This window comes from Phoca vitulina, unplaced genomic scaffold, assembly GCF_004348235.1.
Source record: "Phoca vitulina isolate PV1807 unplaced genomic scaffold, GSC_HSeal_1.0 scaffold30, whole genome shotgun sequence".
In the NCBI taxonomy this organism is placed as follows: domain Eukaryota; kingdom Metazoa; phylum Chordata; class Mammalia; order Carnivora; family Phocidae; genus Phoca; species Phoca vitulina.
In genome coordinates, this window is record NW_022589733.1 from 22,486,084 (window position 1) to 22,502,673 (window position 16,590).

At 39.7% G+C, this 16,590-nt stretch overlaps 1 protein-coding gene and 1 pseudogene across 2 annotated transcripts in view; both read left to right on the forward strand.

Annotated features, from left to right (window-relative positions):
- Positions 1-16,590, forward strand: part of PHLPP2 (PH domain and leucine rich repeat protein phosphatase 2) — a 75,973-nt gene that overhangs the window by 32,509 nt on the left and 26,874 nt on the right. For both annotated transcript variants that reach the window (XM_032424175.1, XM_032424176.1), the window contains exons 4-8: positions 4,087-4,277; positions 11,074-11,199; positions 12,520-12,674; positions 14,701-14,847; positions 15,221-15,451. In XM_032424175.1, coding sequence (XP_032280066.1) covers positions 4,087-4,277; positions 11,074-11,199; positions 12,520-12,674; positions 14,701-14,847; positions 15,221-15,451 — 850 coding nt within the window. The remainder of the gene's footprint in view (positions 1-4,086; positions 4,278-11,073; positions 11,200-12,519; positions 12,675-14,700; positions 14,848-15,220; positions 15,452-16,590) is intronic.
- On the forward strand, positions 1,264-1,383 carry LOC116644778 (annotated as a pseudogene).

The window sequence follows — 16,590 nt, forward strand, 5'->3', positions numbered from 1 at the left end:
GGCTATGACGAGTAATGCTACTATGAACAAACATTTGTGTATAAGTTTTTGTGTGGACATGTGTTTTCAGTTCTCTTGGAGATGGATGTAGGAGTGGAATTGCTGGATCATATGGTGGGTCTATGTTTAAACTTTTGAGGAACTACCAGACTGTTTTCTAAAGTGGCTGCACCATTTTATAGTCGCACCAGCAGTGTTTGTTTACGTCTTTGCCAATGCTTATTAGTGTTTGTCTTTTTCGATTCTAGTCATCCTAGGGGATGTAAACTGGTATCTCATTGTGGTTTTGATTTGCATCTTGCTAGTAACTAATGAGATTGAGCATCTTTTCATGTGCTTGTTGGCCTTTTATATATCTTCTGTGAAATAATATCTGTTCACATTCTTTGCCCATTTTTTAATTGTGCTGTTTGTCTTTATTACTGAATTGTAACAGTTCTTTATTCTGGATACAACTCTCTTATTATGTATATGATTTGCAAATATTCTCTCCTATTTTGTGACTCATCGTTTTACTTTCTTGATGGTGTCTGTTGAAGCACAACAAGTTTTTATTTTTGATGAAGTCCATTTTTCTATATTTTCTTTTTTTAACTTTATTTTTTAAAGGTTTTTATTTATTTGAGAGAGAGAACATGAGCAGGGGGTGGGGGTGTGGGCAGAGGGAGAAGCAGGGACTCCCACTGAGCAGGGAGTCCGATTCTGGACTTGATCCCAGGGCCCTGGGATCATGACCTGAGCCAAAGGCAGACGCTTCACCGACTGAGCCACCCAGGCGCCCCGTGTCACTTTTACTTTTTGTGTTCATACATAAGAAATCTTTGCCTAACTTAAGACCACAAGATTTATTCCAGTGTTTTCTTCTAAGAGTTTTATAGTTTTAGTTCTTACATTTAGGTCTGCAATCCATTTTGAATTAATTTTTGTATATGATATGAAGTTAGGGATCTGACTTTATTCTTTTGCCTTTGGCTATCCAGCTGTTCAGCACCATTTGTTGACAAGACTATTCTTTCCCCAGTGAGTATCTTGGCACCCTGCTCAAAAATCAATTGTCCATAAGTGTAGGGGTTTATTTGTGAATTCTGTTCCATTGCTCTATGTCTATTCTTACGTCAGTACTGTACTTTTTTTTTTTTTTTTTTAAGTAATCTCTTCACCCAATGTGGGGCTTGAACTCATGACCCCAAGATCAAGAATCAGATGCTGTACCAACTGAGCCAGCCAGATGCCCCAAGTACTGTACTTTATATGCCAACTCCAAGCTTTGCGCAGTGGCAGTATCATAGCCAATGAGGTTTATCCGAGGCGCGATTATTGCTAATTGAAAACTATTTGCCAACTCAATACTTTATAGTTAAGTTTTGAAATTGGGGAATTTCAGTTTTGTTCTTTTTAAGACTGTTTTTTCTATTCTGAGTCTACTGTACTTCTCTATATGAATTTTAGGATCAGTTTGTCAGTTTTGCCATGAAAGCAGCTGGAATTTTGATAGGGAATACATTGCTGTAGATCAATTTCGGGAGTTTTGCCATCTTAACAAAATTAAATCTTCTAACCCATGAACCCTGGATGTTGTCCATTTATTTAGGTCTGTAACTTCTTGCAACTATGTTTTGTAGTTTTCACTGTACTATTTTCATTTTATTCTTTTTGATGCTATCTTAGATGCAGTAAGTTCCTTAATTTTATTTTGAATTGTTTATTCCTTATGCATGGAAATACAGTTGATTTTTAAAAAAATTTTTGTATCTGGGGCGGCTGGGTGGCTCAGTTGGTTAAGCATCTGACTCTTGATTTCTGCTCAGGTCATGAACTCAGTGTCCTTGAATGAAGCCCTGCATTGGGCTCTGTGCTCAGCAGGGAGTCGGCTTGAGGATTTCTCTCCCTCTGCCCTTCCCTTCCCCCGCTTGCATGTTTTCTCTCTCTCTCTCTCTCAAAAATAAGTCTTTTTTTTTTTTTTAAGAATTTATTTATTTGAAAGAGAGACAGAGACAAGAGCATGGGAGGGGGGAGGCAGAGGGAGAAGGAGAAGCAGACCCCCTGCTGAGCAGGGAGACTGATGCGGGGCTCCATCCCAGGATCCTGGGATAATGACCTGAGCTGAAAGCAGATGCTTAGCCAACTGAGACACCCAGGCACCCCCAAAATAAATAAATCTTAAATATAGTAAAAAAAAAAACAAAACCATGTATCCTGCAACTTTGCTGAACTCATTTATTGGTTATAATTGTCTTTTTTGTGGCTTACTTAGGATTTTCTACATACAAGATCCTATAGTTTGCAAATAAAGATAGTTTCTTTCTTTCTAGTCTGATACTGGAAATTTGAGGTGGATGGGGACATCTCTTGGACATGTCTAGCAGACAATTAGATATATGAGATTAGAACCAAAGGAAAATTGGGGCAGGAGATAGAAATCTGAGGGCCATTATCATCGTATGAATAGGGCAGTTTGGAGGCTGGAAGCCAGATTGAAGAAAATTGAGTAAATAGGAGGTGAGGTAACAGGGAGATAGCTAATATAGAGGCTCAAATGAGAACAAAAGAGCCTCAAAAGGGTAAACTTAAATTTTTAAAAATATGATTTGTGGACCATCTGCATTTAAACTACCTGGAATAGTTGTTAAAAATACATTTCTCTGTGTTCCATCCCAGGCCCTGTGGATTAGACTCTCCGTGGGTGGGTGTCATCGTCCCACATTTTAACCTGTTCTGACTCTTAATTTCTGCTCAGGTCATGATCTCAGTGTCCTGGGATGAAGCCCTGCTTCATCATAATAAGTCTTGGGCACACACAAGTCTCACATAATAAGTCTTGGGCATTCTCTTCAGAGAGTCACTGAACTAAAGAAATTCCACAGTTGAGACTGAGAGGGCATGGGAGCAAACATGAATGCTTTTGTAGCTTTGACAGGAACAATAAGGAGGGTGGAGTTGAAGAGTGAGAAGAGAGAAGAACCAAACTCCCTGAGAAAGGTGGAGTTTGGAATATAGATGAAAGGATTGGCCTCAAATAGAAGGAGAGATGGCTCTCCCATAGAGCTAGCGTTCGCATGCAAAGTTTTAAAGCTTTGAAGTGATCTAACCTATTTCCTCAGATCATATATGGGAAACACATAGTTAAAAGGGCAACACGATGCCCAGGTTCCATAATCAATCCTGTAATAATATCAAATACGATGCAGTTTTCTCTCTTGCCAGTTCCTTGCTGTTTGCACCGCCTCATACTAGTGCTCCTCCTGTCATTTCTGGGTAGAGTTAGTCTGTTTTTCACTGCGCTTTGATCAAGAACCTGTCTCCTGTCATAATGTGCTGTTTGTTCATTATATCTCAGCCTTAAAAAGATTCTAATGAGGAGGGAGGGTACAAAAAAAAAGAAACTCTTGTATGCACATAGGAGCTTCTGCCACCATGATTGGGATAGTTGATTGAAGTATCAGCCATAAGCATTTCCTCACAAGGAACAGGAAAATGGAGTAATGTGTACAGAACTAGAGTGCTCCCATACTTATTAATTTCTTCCTTCTAGAATAGACTAATCACAATAGTGGCTGTCATTTATTCAGTACTTCTTTTGTTACCTAAAACTATGCTCAGTACTTTACATAAATTATCCAAATTTTTTATAAGAAAACGCTTAAGATAAGTAGTATTCAGATCCAAACTGTATAAATGAGGAAAGTCAACCTCAGTGATTATATTAAGTAGTTCAAAGAAACAAAGTAAGTGGCAGAACTAGGATTCAAGCTCAGGTGTGCATGTCTGGCCCCCAAGTCTATGATCTTAATGACTTGCCAGATTGCCTTTCTCTGTGTACATGGGAGATAGGACTGTGTTAGAAGAAGAATTAACAATGGCATCCAAAATAAAATCTTGCTCCCTGGCCCAAAATCCACAGTACTCCCATTGTATAACTTCAGTGATGGATAACATTTTAGAACTGAGATCTTATTTTGTGATACATTGCTTGGTAACTTAAATCTGTAAACAAGGTAGTTGAATGTTGACACACAGTACTTTCTTTTTCCTTACAAGAGTCTCATATACTTGAATGGTGACTTCTGAAGTTCTGTTTTCTTTTAGAAAAACCATGCCAGATGGATCATCTGGATCGAATCCTTCTGTCTGGCATCTATAATGTACGCAAGGGGAAGACCCAGCTGCATAAGTGGGCTGAACGCCTAGTTGTTCTCTGTGGCACCTGCCTCATCGTTTCCTCAGTGAAGGATTGTCAGACTGGAAAGATGCACATTTTGCCTCTGGTTGGGGGAAAGGTAAGACTTATAAAAATGAATTATTCTTCATTTGTTTGATCTTCTTAATTAAAATTCCATTTACAGGGGTGCCTGGGTGGCTCAGTTGTTAAGCGTCTGCCTTCGGCTCAGGTCATGATCCCAGGGTCCTAGGATCGAGCCCTGCTTCGGGCTCCCTGCTTAGCGGGAACCTGCTTCTCCCTCTCCCACTCCCCCTGCTTGTGTTCCCTTTCTCACTGTCTCTCTCTCAAATAAATAAATAAATCTTAAAAAAATAAATAAATAAAATCACATTTACTTTTCAGCACTTAACCCACATCTTTTTAAAGAAGCCAATATGAGCATTAATAAAGATTGTATTACAAAGTTTGTTTTTTAGAGTTCTTAGGTTTAACCAGAAGAAACCTCAGGCTAATTTTTCTTTTTTTAAAGATTCATTTATTTATTTGAGAGAGAGAGAGTGCGCAAGCGGAGGCAGGGGCAGAGGGAAGGGGAGAAGAACAGCAGACTCCCTGCTGAGCTTGGAACGCAGCGCTGGGCTGAATCTCACAATCTCATGATCTCACAAGCTCAGGACCCATGAAATCATGACTTGAGCTGAAACTGAGTCATACACTTAACCGACTAAACCGCCCAAGCACCCCACCTTACTCAGACTAATTTAAGCATAAAACAGGTTTATTTACATCACAGGTTCTCTGGGAGGCCCAAAGCCTTGTCCATACCCCAAATTCCGCTGCAGCACCCATTTGTTGATGATACCCTGGTCCCCACTGTCAGGCACCCATAACACCTGAGTAGACAGAGAATGCTGCCACTTGCAGCCTCCTGCCACATCCATCCCCAAAACAGATTCTTTCCAGTTTCTCCTTTTTCCCCATTTGACTAAAATTCAGAGTCGGGGGTGGTCACAAGCTCCTGTCCAGCAGCAAGGGGGTGGAGGCATACCATTTCTGGTCTGTGCTAGAAAATTCCCCATCCTAGGCAGGGAGTTCATTGCAAGTCTGTCAAACAGACGGACAAATGACTGGAAACAGATATGTTAATATTTATATGAAGCTATACATCATTTTGTTTATTTTCCATCTTGAATATCAATAAAACAGTTGGAATTGTAGAGAACTTCCAGACAAAATGACTTAGTGAATTCATGCTTTGGTCCAATCTGGTCCAGATGCACAGCAATATCGATAAAATAGATATATTTGAAAGGTAAATATATAAAAAGACATAGCTGGGCTATGGAATGTAGACTAGAAATATATGTGGTGAGCAGGTCTGAATCTGAGGGCCTGCTGAGTTCTGGGCCTGAAAGGTCGTGGCAGCCCAGGAGTTCAGCTCCTGTAAGTATTTGGGTTTAAAAGTCCTCTGCTCATGAGAAGAACCTGGCCCAGGCTTACTCCTTGAAGCAGGAGATGAGTGGTACTCTGCTCCTGAAGGAAAGCTGGAAAGAAAAAAAAAAACCAACCAGCCCAAAACAGCTGTTAACCACTGACTGGAATCAAGTCTTGTTCTTGCTGTGGTCCTAAAAAGGTGGAAGGAACCAGTTATGTGGCCTGTGACGAGGAAGTGAACAAGTCCCCACTGAATGAATGTGCATACTCCAGTATCAGCCAGGGGGCAGGAGCCTACCACTTACTGATGTGAGACTTGGTTCTGGTCTTGGAGGCTGAAGGACAGAATGAAGAAAATAGGTTAAAAGAAAATGACACCCCCATCCCCAAAAAAAGAAAAAGAGAAAAGAATACAACACAGGAAAGGAAATTCAAAGGGAAGTTGTAAGAAATAAGAAACAATGAGTGCAGACATTGATAAAATATGATGGTAAAGTTAATATTGATTGTAAAAAGTTTAAATTTTTTAAATATTTTAAATATAAACTCTTAAAGCTCAAAATGATACTTAAGATGTAGTGGTACGTTCAATAAGTAACGTGTGATACAGTTTTGGAATTAGAGAATAGAAATACCAAATAACTTTTAACTGGATTAGGAAAAAACCTTAAGTGTGAATGTAAAAATTGTAAGGATAGCTACTAAGAGTAGAGTGGGAAAAGAAAATGTAAAACATTCTGTAACACTAAAAGAAGGCAGGAAAAGAGTGGAGAGAAAGGAACAAAATGATTAGCATGGTAAATTATCACACATTATAGTGACAGACACATATAGAAATATATCAATAATCATAATAATTGTGATGTAAGTTGTCATTTAAAATCCCAGTACTTGCTGTTTATTTTATTTTTTAAGATTTTATTTATTTATTAGAGAGAGCATGAGCAGGGGGAGGGGCAGAGAGAGAGGGACAAGCAGGCTCCCCGCTGAGCAGGGAGCTCAACGTGTGGCCTGATCCCAGGACGCTTGGATCACGACCTGACCTGAAAGCAGACACTTAACCGACTGAGCCACCCAGGCGCCCCCAGTACTTGCTGTTTATAAGAGACATACCCAACACTTAGAAGGTTGAATGTGAAATGGTGGGAAAATCGTGCTAGTCAGATAGGAACCAAAAGAAAATGGTGTGGTTATCTTAACATCATACAAAACATTTTTATGAAAGTTTATCTGCAACAAGGGACTTGTCTCCAGAATATATAAAGAACTTTTACAACACAGTGAGAGAAAGACAGATAACCTAGTAAAAACTAGGCGGAAGAGTTGAGCAGATCCTTTACCAGTGAAGATCTACAGATGGCAAATAAGTACATAGGACGATTCTCACCATCATGAGTCATTAGGGAAATGCAAATCAATATCACAGACAGATTCTGCATACCACTAGGATGACTAAAATCAAAAGACTGCTGAGTACCAAATTTAGCAAAGATGAGGAGCAACTGGAATGCTTTCACATCATTGGTGGGAGTACAGTCATTTTGGAAAACAATTTTTCATTTTTTTTTTTTAAGATTTTATTTATTTATTTGACAGAGAGAGAGACAGTGAGAGAGGGAACACAAGCAGGGGGAGTGGGAGAGGGAGAAGCAGGCCTCCTGCTGAACAGGGAGCCCCATGTGGGGCTCAATCCCAGGACCCCGGGATCATGACCTGAGCCGAAGGCAGACGCTTAACGACTGAGCCACCCAGGGGCCTCAAGTTTTTCATTTCTTATAAACTGAAACATATGCATATCAGACGACCCAGCATTTCTCCTAGGTATTGGGAAATGAACATCTGTCTTTACAAAGACTTTATGTGAATTTTCATAGCAGCTTTATTCATAATTGTCAAAAACTAGAAACAACCCAAATGTTCATTGACTACTTGTGAATTAATAAACAAATGTGGCACATTCCACACAATGGAATACTACTGAACAATAAAAAGGAATGAACTGCTGATATACACCAAAATAAGGATGAATCTTAAAAACATTCTTTTTTTTTTTAAATTAATTTATTTTAGAAGAAGAGAGAGCAAGCAAGTGTGCAAGCGAGTGAGCAAGCATGGGAGTGGGGGAAGGGCAGAGGGAGAGGCAGAGAATCTCAGATTTACAAATCTTTCTCAGTATTTGACATTGTATGAGTATATTTTTCTGTGTCAAATACCCCATAGTAAAATATTAAGAAGTTGATTCTAAAACACGGGCACCAGGGTGGCTCATTTGGTTAAGCGTCTGCCTTCAGTTCAGGTCTTGATCCCAGGGTCCTGCTCCCCTGCTCAGCAGGGAGCCTGCTTTTCCCTCTCCCTCTGCTGCTCCGCCTGCTTGTGTGCTCTCTCTCTGTCAAATAAGTAAAATCTTAAAGGTTATTCTGAAACAATCATTAATATCTGTTCTTCATTTCAATAAGATCCTTTATTTTGACTCACTCATTTGCAAAAAATGATCCTGTTTTGAGATCGCAATTGAACATTATGAATATTATTTAATTTTATTGGGATCTTTTTTTTTTCTTAAAGATTTTATTTCTTTGAGAGGGGGAGCGTGTGCACGCATGAGCAGTGTAAGAGGCAGAGGGTGAGGGAGAGGGACAAGCAGACTCCCCACTGAGTACAAAGCCCAATATAGGGCTCCATCCCAGGACCCTGAGATCATGACCTGAGCTGAAGGCAGACGCTTGACTGACAGAGCCACCCAAGTGCCCCTTATTGGGATCTTTTTAATATGATTCTTTTTGCTTATTTTGTGTTTTTGCCATTTGATTCAGTCTTTACTTGGCACCAGAAACCTAATGATTTACGAGTGTAATTTGGAAGTTTCCAGCTGACTCACCAAGATTCAATAGTTATGACATATCAAAGTGAGATGTCAGACAAAGATGTAAGTGGTTTCGTAACTATAAAGACTTCATCTTTATCAAAGCTATGTGAATTGGGTTGTTGGATTTTGGGGGAGAATTGCTTTGACGAGAACTGCTATTGTGCTGTGAATCCCTATAGCCACCCCAACTGGGAATGGCTTCTGCCTTTTTCCTCAAGCCTAGTGAAAGAGGTTTCCGCAGGATTCAAGAGAGCTTGATATGGGTCCCCTGCAGTAAGGGGGGCATAGTGGATTGGTGTCCTGCCTTCTGACCAAGAAGTCTTGAGGACAGAGATGAGTCTGTAACCAAAGCAGCCAGGTAGCCTGAGAGCCTAGCTGATGCATTGGGATCATTGTGTGCTCCTTGGGTTTGTTAGTTTGTGATCCAGATGGGTTGAGAGAGGAAAAACCAGTGGGTAAATTGGTGGATGAGTGGGTGGATTCTCTTAGAACTTGTCCAGTAGGGCCATCTTGAGGGGCAAATAGGCTTCCCTTGAGGACAGGCTGTCAGTGGACCACCGGATTCCTTCATGTCTGAGGAGGGAGTAGTCCAGTGCTGGAAGAGCATGCATTAGCCAGGTCAAGGGATCTGTAAGTGAGAAGCCATCATTATTTGGGGTGGAGTGGGGGGTAACCAAAAGAACCCTTTAAGGACCCATTGAGGAAAAGCATCTCTTTAAAATCTGCTAGTCCCAGAGACTATGAAGTCACGTGAGGACTCTGCTTGTCTAGTAAGAACCTTTGGACTTTTAAGTTTCCTGTCCTTCCTCCCTTTCTACTTCAGCCCTGGAGGGGGTCAAAAATGGCATCTAGCCCAGCGCTTAGTAAGAAAGGAGAGGAGTCCAAAAACCAGGCCAGGGCACCCTTTGCAGGCAGGCAGCTACCTCCATTGTGCCAGTGTAGGTGGAAAGGATTGGAACTGTGGAGTGGAGACTTTGGCTCTTATCACGTGGGTCTAGAGACTCCTGTTCTGAAACACAGCCTGCAGCCTTGCATCGCAGCTTGTACTTGCTGTTGCTATGTGTGGAATACTCCTCGCCCAGGGGTTTCCACACCTGGACCCCCTTAGGGTCTTTGCTCACAGGTTACCTCAGTGAGTCCTTCCCTGACTGCCCTTTCATAATTCAGATCGCCCACCCTGTTCGCCAAGCTTTTTCCCTGTTTTATTTTTCTTGATATTATTCATTATGTATTATATTATGTCACCGTTTTGGTGTTAGAGTGTTTGTCCCTTTCTCAAATACAAATTCTGCGGAGGGCGGGGCTTTGTTGTTTTCCCCCTGCTTGTCCCCAGCACGCAGAACAGTAGAATATATTCATGCAACAAATACTAATTATCAAATTGAGACTGTGTCGTGACTTACAGAGGAATTAATAAATAGATTTACTTATGAGTATGCCCCGAGTCCTATTCCTTCAACATACTTCCAACAAAGTATTCCTTTTGCTTTTTCTAAACAGCTTTATTGAGAGATTTATATGCTATATAATTCGCCCATTTAAAGTGAACAATTCAGTGGCTTTTAGTATATTCAGAGTTTTGTGACCATCACCACAATCAGTTTTAGAATACTTCCATGACCCTGAAGAGGAACGCTGCACTCCTTAGTTATCATCTCTCCCATTCCTTCCGCAGCCCTGGGAACCGACTCATCTACTTTCTCTCTGCCCACATTTACTGACTCTGGATATTTCATATAAATGGAATAATATCGTATACAGTTCTTGGTGACTGTCTTTCACTTTACATAATCTTTCCAAGGTTCATATGTGTTGTAGTGTGCATCAGTATCTTCTGTTGATGGCTAAATAATATTCTGTTGTTTGAATATACCATATTTTGTTTATATATATACCTGTTGATGGATGGACTTTTGGGTTGTTTCCCCTTTGGGGCTATTAGGAATAATGCTATAATTCACGTACAAGTTTTTGTGTGGATGTATGTTTTCTTGAGTTTGTATCTAGGAGTGGAATTGCTGGGTCACATGGTGACTCTACATTTAACCTTTTGAGGAATTGCCAGACTGTTTTCCAAAGTGGCCGCGCCATTTTATGTTCCCACTGCAGCGTATGAGGGGTCCAGTTTCTCCACATAACTTGCTAATACTTGTTATCAAACATTTGTTTTCTGTTTTTAATTTTAGTCATCCTAGCAGATGTGACATGGTATCTTTCAGTTTTGATTTGCATGTATCTAATAACTAACGATGTTGAACATCATTTCCTGTCACGACTGCCATTTTTCAGTCTTCTTTGGAGAAATGTCTATTCAGATCCTTTGCCTATTTTTTGTTTTTTTGAAGATCTTATTTATTTATTTGACAGAGGGAACACAAGCAGGCGGAGTGGGGGAGGGAGAAGCAGGCTTCCCGCAGAGCAAGGAGCGCGATGCGGGGCTCGATCCCAGGACCCTGGGATCATGACCTGAGCCAAAGGCAGACGCTTAACGACTGAGCCACCCAGGCGCCCCTTTCTTTTGCCTATTTTAGAAAATTGAGTTGTCTCGTTTTTGTCCTTTGCTCTCTGACAAGGATCTTTTTTCTTGATTCTGGTTTTCTCCCCTCTTCCTCTTCAGGTGGAAGAAGTGAAGCGACGGCAGCACTCCCTTGCGTTCAGCTCAGCCGGAGCCCAAGCTCAGACCTATCATGTCAGCTTTGAGACGTTGGCTGAGTGCCAGAGATGGCAGCGACAAGCATCCAAGGTGATAAGCTGTCGGACGTCCTGATGTGGGGATAAGACTGTAAAAGCCCATGAGAGATGTAGTTTGAAACTGAACTTGCTCCCAGGAGAGTGAATTATAATTTTTATGGATCTTACTTTAGGCCCCTCTAAGTATATAATGCATGAAATAATGGAATTCCAGCAGGTCCTTAACTTATCATTTATATTTGTGTAGTACAGAAGGCTTTCAAAAGTGTTTGCAGGTGCATTTACCTTTATACCATCTCTGTGAGAAGACTATGGCCTTGAAGGAATTAGGACACAATGAGATTCACATGACTTTCCCTCAACCACTGTAGTCAGTGAGAGATGGCGCCGTTCCCTAATTCCTAGCCTAGTGCTTCTTGGTCTTGTATATATTTAGCACGGCTGTGATGAACCACTTTAAATTTGAACTTATTATGGAATGTGACCTGTGTTCCTGTATGCTGAGGATAATTAGCTTTTCAGCATGATTTCTGCTTTTTTAGTCTTTAAAGATGAAGTGCCCTAAAATTGTGTTGGCAGTTCCTGAATTCCCTTGTTCTTCTAGCTATCTGCAGAATTTTAGCACATTTTTCTTTGCAGAGCTAAACAGTTGCATAAAGGATTGTTTTGGTATAATGAGATGCCATAAAACATGAATGACTTTTCCGTGGCATTTAGTTTGGTTTTTAGACCAATTTCCACAACCTTTCTTTATGAGCATACTATTATAGAAATATAAACTTGTTTTGGTTTTATTAAATTTTCTGTACATGCGTTGTAGTGGTAATAAAATCTCTTCTGAATAAAACTAGTTTCAGTTTTAAGTAGCTATTCCATTCTTTTGACCTTATAAAGAGAAGTTAGTGTTTTTTGAGCACCTTGTGCATACTAAGGAGTGTGCTGTGTGCTGGGGTATTAAACTTTATCCTCACAACAGACGAAGCAACTGCACTGGTAAGTAGCAGAGCCCGTGTAGATAGAAAAGGCCATGGCTTTCAGTATCACACTGCCTGCCAGAGTTTTGTATGGTTATTTTGAATCCTCTCAACTTCTTGCATGAAATGTTAACTTTACATCTTTATGATTTGTATTTTTTTACTTTTTACTTATAGACACTTTAAAACTTACACTGTTGCATGTTTCAAGCAGCTTATGGTTTTAGGAAAAAGCAAAAATGAACTGGTTTTTATAAATGAATAATTGGATCTCATTACCTTTTTCTCCTTCGCATTTTTAAAATTAGCGCCTTTTTGTGTAAATGTCATTCCTTCCTATGCTGGGTGAGAGACATTTGGTGCTAGCTCAGATGGCTATTCTCCTTGACCCCATTCAGGTGGTGTCCCAGCGAATCAGCACTGTTGACCTGTCCTGTTACAGCCTTGAGGAGGTTCCTGAGCATCTCTTCTACAGTCAAGATATCACCTACCTCAATTTGCGACACAACTTCATGCAATTGGAGAGACCTGGGGGCCTTGACACTCTTTACAGGTATGTGGGGAATGGATTTCCTTACTAACTTATTCAAACCAAATTGTGATCCACCGCCTTAGTCGTTTGTACCTGGAAGTGAGCATGCTTACCATTGTATATATATTTGAAAATTTCCCCTCCCATTTTGAAGAGGAAGTAAAATTTTTTATTCATAGTTTTCTTACCCCTTTTCTTACCCCCTTTTCTCCTCCATCAAACAGAAGATAGATGCAAATGTTCTATTATGGAGGCAACGTTGAGCTGCCATTGATCTGGATAATCTTGTTACATAAGTCACTGACAGTGATGTATGATCTGAAGCCAGGGTAAATTGGGAGATTGAGTATATGGCAAGTTTTTGAATCATAAGTGTCAAACTTAAATAGCTTAAAGGAAATAGGCCTAATTTCAAGAATTCCACTCCCAGGTTGGGGCTTTTATCTTTCCTGTGTACCTGCTAATGCTAGCTTCTAAGCTGTTTGACAGCTGTGAAACCTCTCTCTTCTGATAAAGGAACCGTTTCACTCCTAAGGGACTATGGCCCATATATTTTCCAATTTCCTTGTTAGAATATATTCTCCCTTCCAACCCTCCACCCTTTAAAAGTGGATGGAAGTAAGTATTTAGTATAAGTAATTGTGTGGGCTTCTTGTGAGCAGGGGAGAAATTGGAAATTAAAGCATTCAAATTAAGTGGTGATTAAAAAGATAATACACATTGTGGGGCGCCTGTGTGGCTCAGTCGGTTAAGTGTCTGACTTCAGGTCAGGTCATGATCTCAGCATCCTGGGATTGAGTCCTGTGTTGGGTTCTGAGCTCACTGGGGAGTCTGCTTGTTCCTTTCCCTCTTCCTCTGCCCCTCCCTCACTCGTGCTTTCTCTTGCTTGCTCTCTCAATAAATGAATAAAATTTTTTTAAAAAAGATAACATACATTGAAATTACGCATTGAAATTACATATTTTACTTAATAACTAATATTTCTAAAATAATTTTGAGAAAGCACTGTGATTTTTGTCCCATATGATGTGTTTTACAAAGCTTTTTAGGTATAAGCAAGCCTCCATCTAGTAATGAGATAATAATTTTAATTATATTAGTATGTAAAAACAACAGAAGCTATAATTTTAAGGAAGTGGGTTTCTAGCATTTTCTTCTCAGTCACTATGAAAATAAGGTTCATGTAGTTTGAGGGCTGGATTAGGAATTCTGAAGTCAAGACACCAAGCCAAAGGAATAATCAGTACTCAAGGTCAGGACAATTGGAAATCAAAAGTTGAAAATTTAAAAGAGGAGCATTGGAGTGAGGTACCAATGACTCCAGTCTAGAAGCAGGTGGTAGAGATCATCATCGTGGAGAGCACCACCTCAGCTTACCCTCTTGCACTAGTATAATCATTAGTATAATACTCCTAAGTAGAATTACCAGCGTGATTCCTGTTGATCCAGTGTATGATGGTACTGTCTCTGGGTAAGACGGTATAGATACTTTTACTTCTAGGAACAAAACAGAAGCACTAAAAATTACTATTTCATGTTCTCTATTAGATTGTATTGCAGTAAAACTCCATATCACATACATATTTGTAAGTTCTAAGTGTCCCATTCATTTCAAGTGACATTTGAGCCAATATAATTTCAATATGTAAAAAGAAGTTGCTTATAATGGGATTTGGTGTACATTTTTGTTCTTCCTGTGTTCATGAGTTGATGAATTGTTACAAGGTTTTTTATATTGCATATAGAAATTTGATGAAGGAAGAGATTTCAAGCGTATCAGTATAACTAGATATAAAATACTTATACCAGCATGAGCTTTTTAAGATTTTGCACCTTTTTAAGGAGAAGAGAGAAGAACTCCCATTGCCCTAGACCTGATTTCCTTGTTGGTATGGAGCTGGGGTTAGGCATCTTAGTGTTCTGTGCTGTGCATGATGTTTGGCATGTAGTGAGTGCTCATAGATATTTGTGGAACAGATTCTACAGTGGACATTTAAAACAGATGACTTTTTCATTCAGTACTGTAATTTGTATGTTTGCTTTTTAGATTTTCTCAGCTGAAGGGCCTGAACTTGTCCCATAATAAACTTGGGTTGTTTCCTGTATTGTTATGTGAGATTTCTACCCTGACTGAGCTCAACCTCTCCTGTAACGGATTTCATGACCTGCCGAGTCAGGTTGGCAGTCTACTAAAGTAAGTATCTGACTTTTGCTAGACTCATTTTTTATTTGCAGCATAAGGAGCTTGTCTGGCATTTGGAATGAACGTAGTCGCATGAGCTCTGGCAGTGAAGTAAGTCATGTAATTATGAGGATTCTAGACAGCAGCTGTGACTTGCTTGCAGGGGCGACTACTTAGCCCCCCAGTTTCAACAGCAGAAGCTCTGACGATTTTTGATGTTGGAGGGACCATCCATGGCAGTTATGTATGTCATTGAGTCTCTATAGATAGGCTATTTTATCATTATTGGATTCATAATAAATTAGTGATGTAAGTCAGAATCTATCGCTCTAGTTCTATCCATTCCAGTTAAAACCTTTCATGAAGTCTTGTTTTCTTACTACAGTCTTCAAACCCTCTGTCTTGATGGCAACTTTCTGACGACTTTACCGGAAGAATTGGGAAATCTGCAACAGCTTTCTTCCCTGGGAATTTCCTTTAATAACTTCAGTCAAATTCCTGAGGTTTATGAGAAACTCACTATGTTAGATAAAGTGGTGATGGCAGGAAATCGCCTGGAAGTCCTAAACCTTGGGGTGCTGAACAGGATGAGCCATATCAAACACGTGGATTTAAGGTGAGGCCATTCTTCACTGTGTCCTCCTTTAGATGGACCTCTCATGGTTTTTATGTTTTCCCTTTATAAAAACTTCTCTAAAACATTAGGATTTTAGAACAGTGTATATTTTCCAAACTATAGTAAAGCTTCATTTTCCACTCAGTAGCAGAGAGATTATGAGTGAGGTAGGTGTACCACATGATAGAGACTTTCACATTACCTTTGACAAAGGTTGTTCTGACTTACCCTCCCAGCAACCTTTTATAGAATTCCCATTTCTTCACGTCCTTGTCAGTGTTGGATTTTAGCAGTCTTTTTCCTTATTGTCAGTGTAGTAGGAGAAAATAGTACTTCAGTGTTTTAATCAGCATTTATTTATGAATGAGGTTGAGCATCTTTTTAATATGCTAATTGGTGAGTTTGTATTTTTCCTTACACTTGACCATTTTTCTATTGAATCATTGGGTTTCTTCTTGATATCCGTTGTATTACAATTAAAATTTTAAGGTTTTCCTGTGAAGTTTTTGTAGGTTTTATTTTCTAGTTACAATCTTTTCCTAAAGGGAACTGGTAAAAGACACATATACATAAAAGACAAATATGCATAGTGTAAATGTTCTATCATTTACACTAAGCCATTGATGTTCCTTGTAAAGAAATAGTAATGACCTGCTGAGTCAGGTTGGCAGTCTACTAAAGTAAGTATCTGACTTTTGCTAGACACATTATTTCCTTGCAGCATAAGGAGCTTGTCTGGGATTTGGAATGAAGGTAGTCAGAAAAATTTATTGAAATACAGAGGAATGAGAACATGCCTGTGTGTTCTCTACAAGTGTAGAAGAGAACTAAGAAGCCATTTTCTATTATTCGCCCTTGAACTATTCCATATAGATACAGATTATTTTCCTCTTCATTAATTAATGTAATGTGAATCTTAGCACAAGAAAGAGTAGGCGGAGCCCCGGGAGAAAGTATGGCTGGTTCCTCTTGTCGTCTACATGGTATACCACAACTGCTTTGCTACTCACCCGAAAGGTTATGTTCATCTTCTTGTTCATGCTTCTTCATCCCTGCCTAACTTTATTAAGTATTTGGATCTAAGTTTTTTAACAATTTGTAGGCATGGTCCCTTTTTCCTTTCTCTTTATTTAATTTGT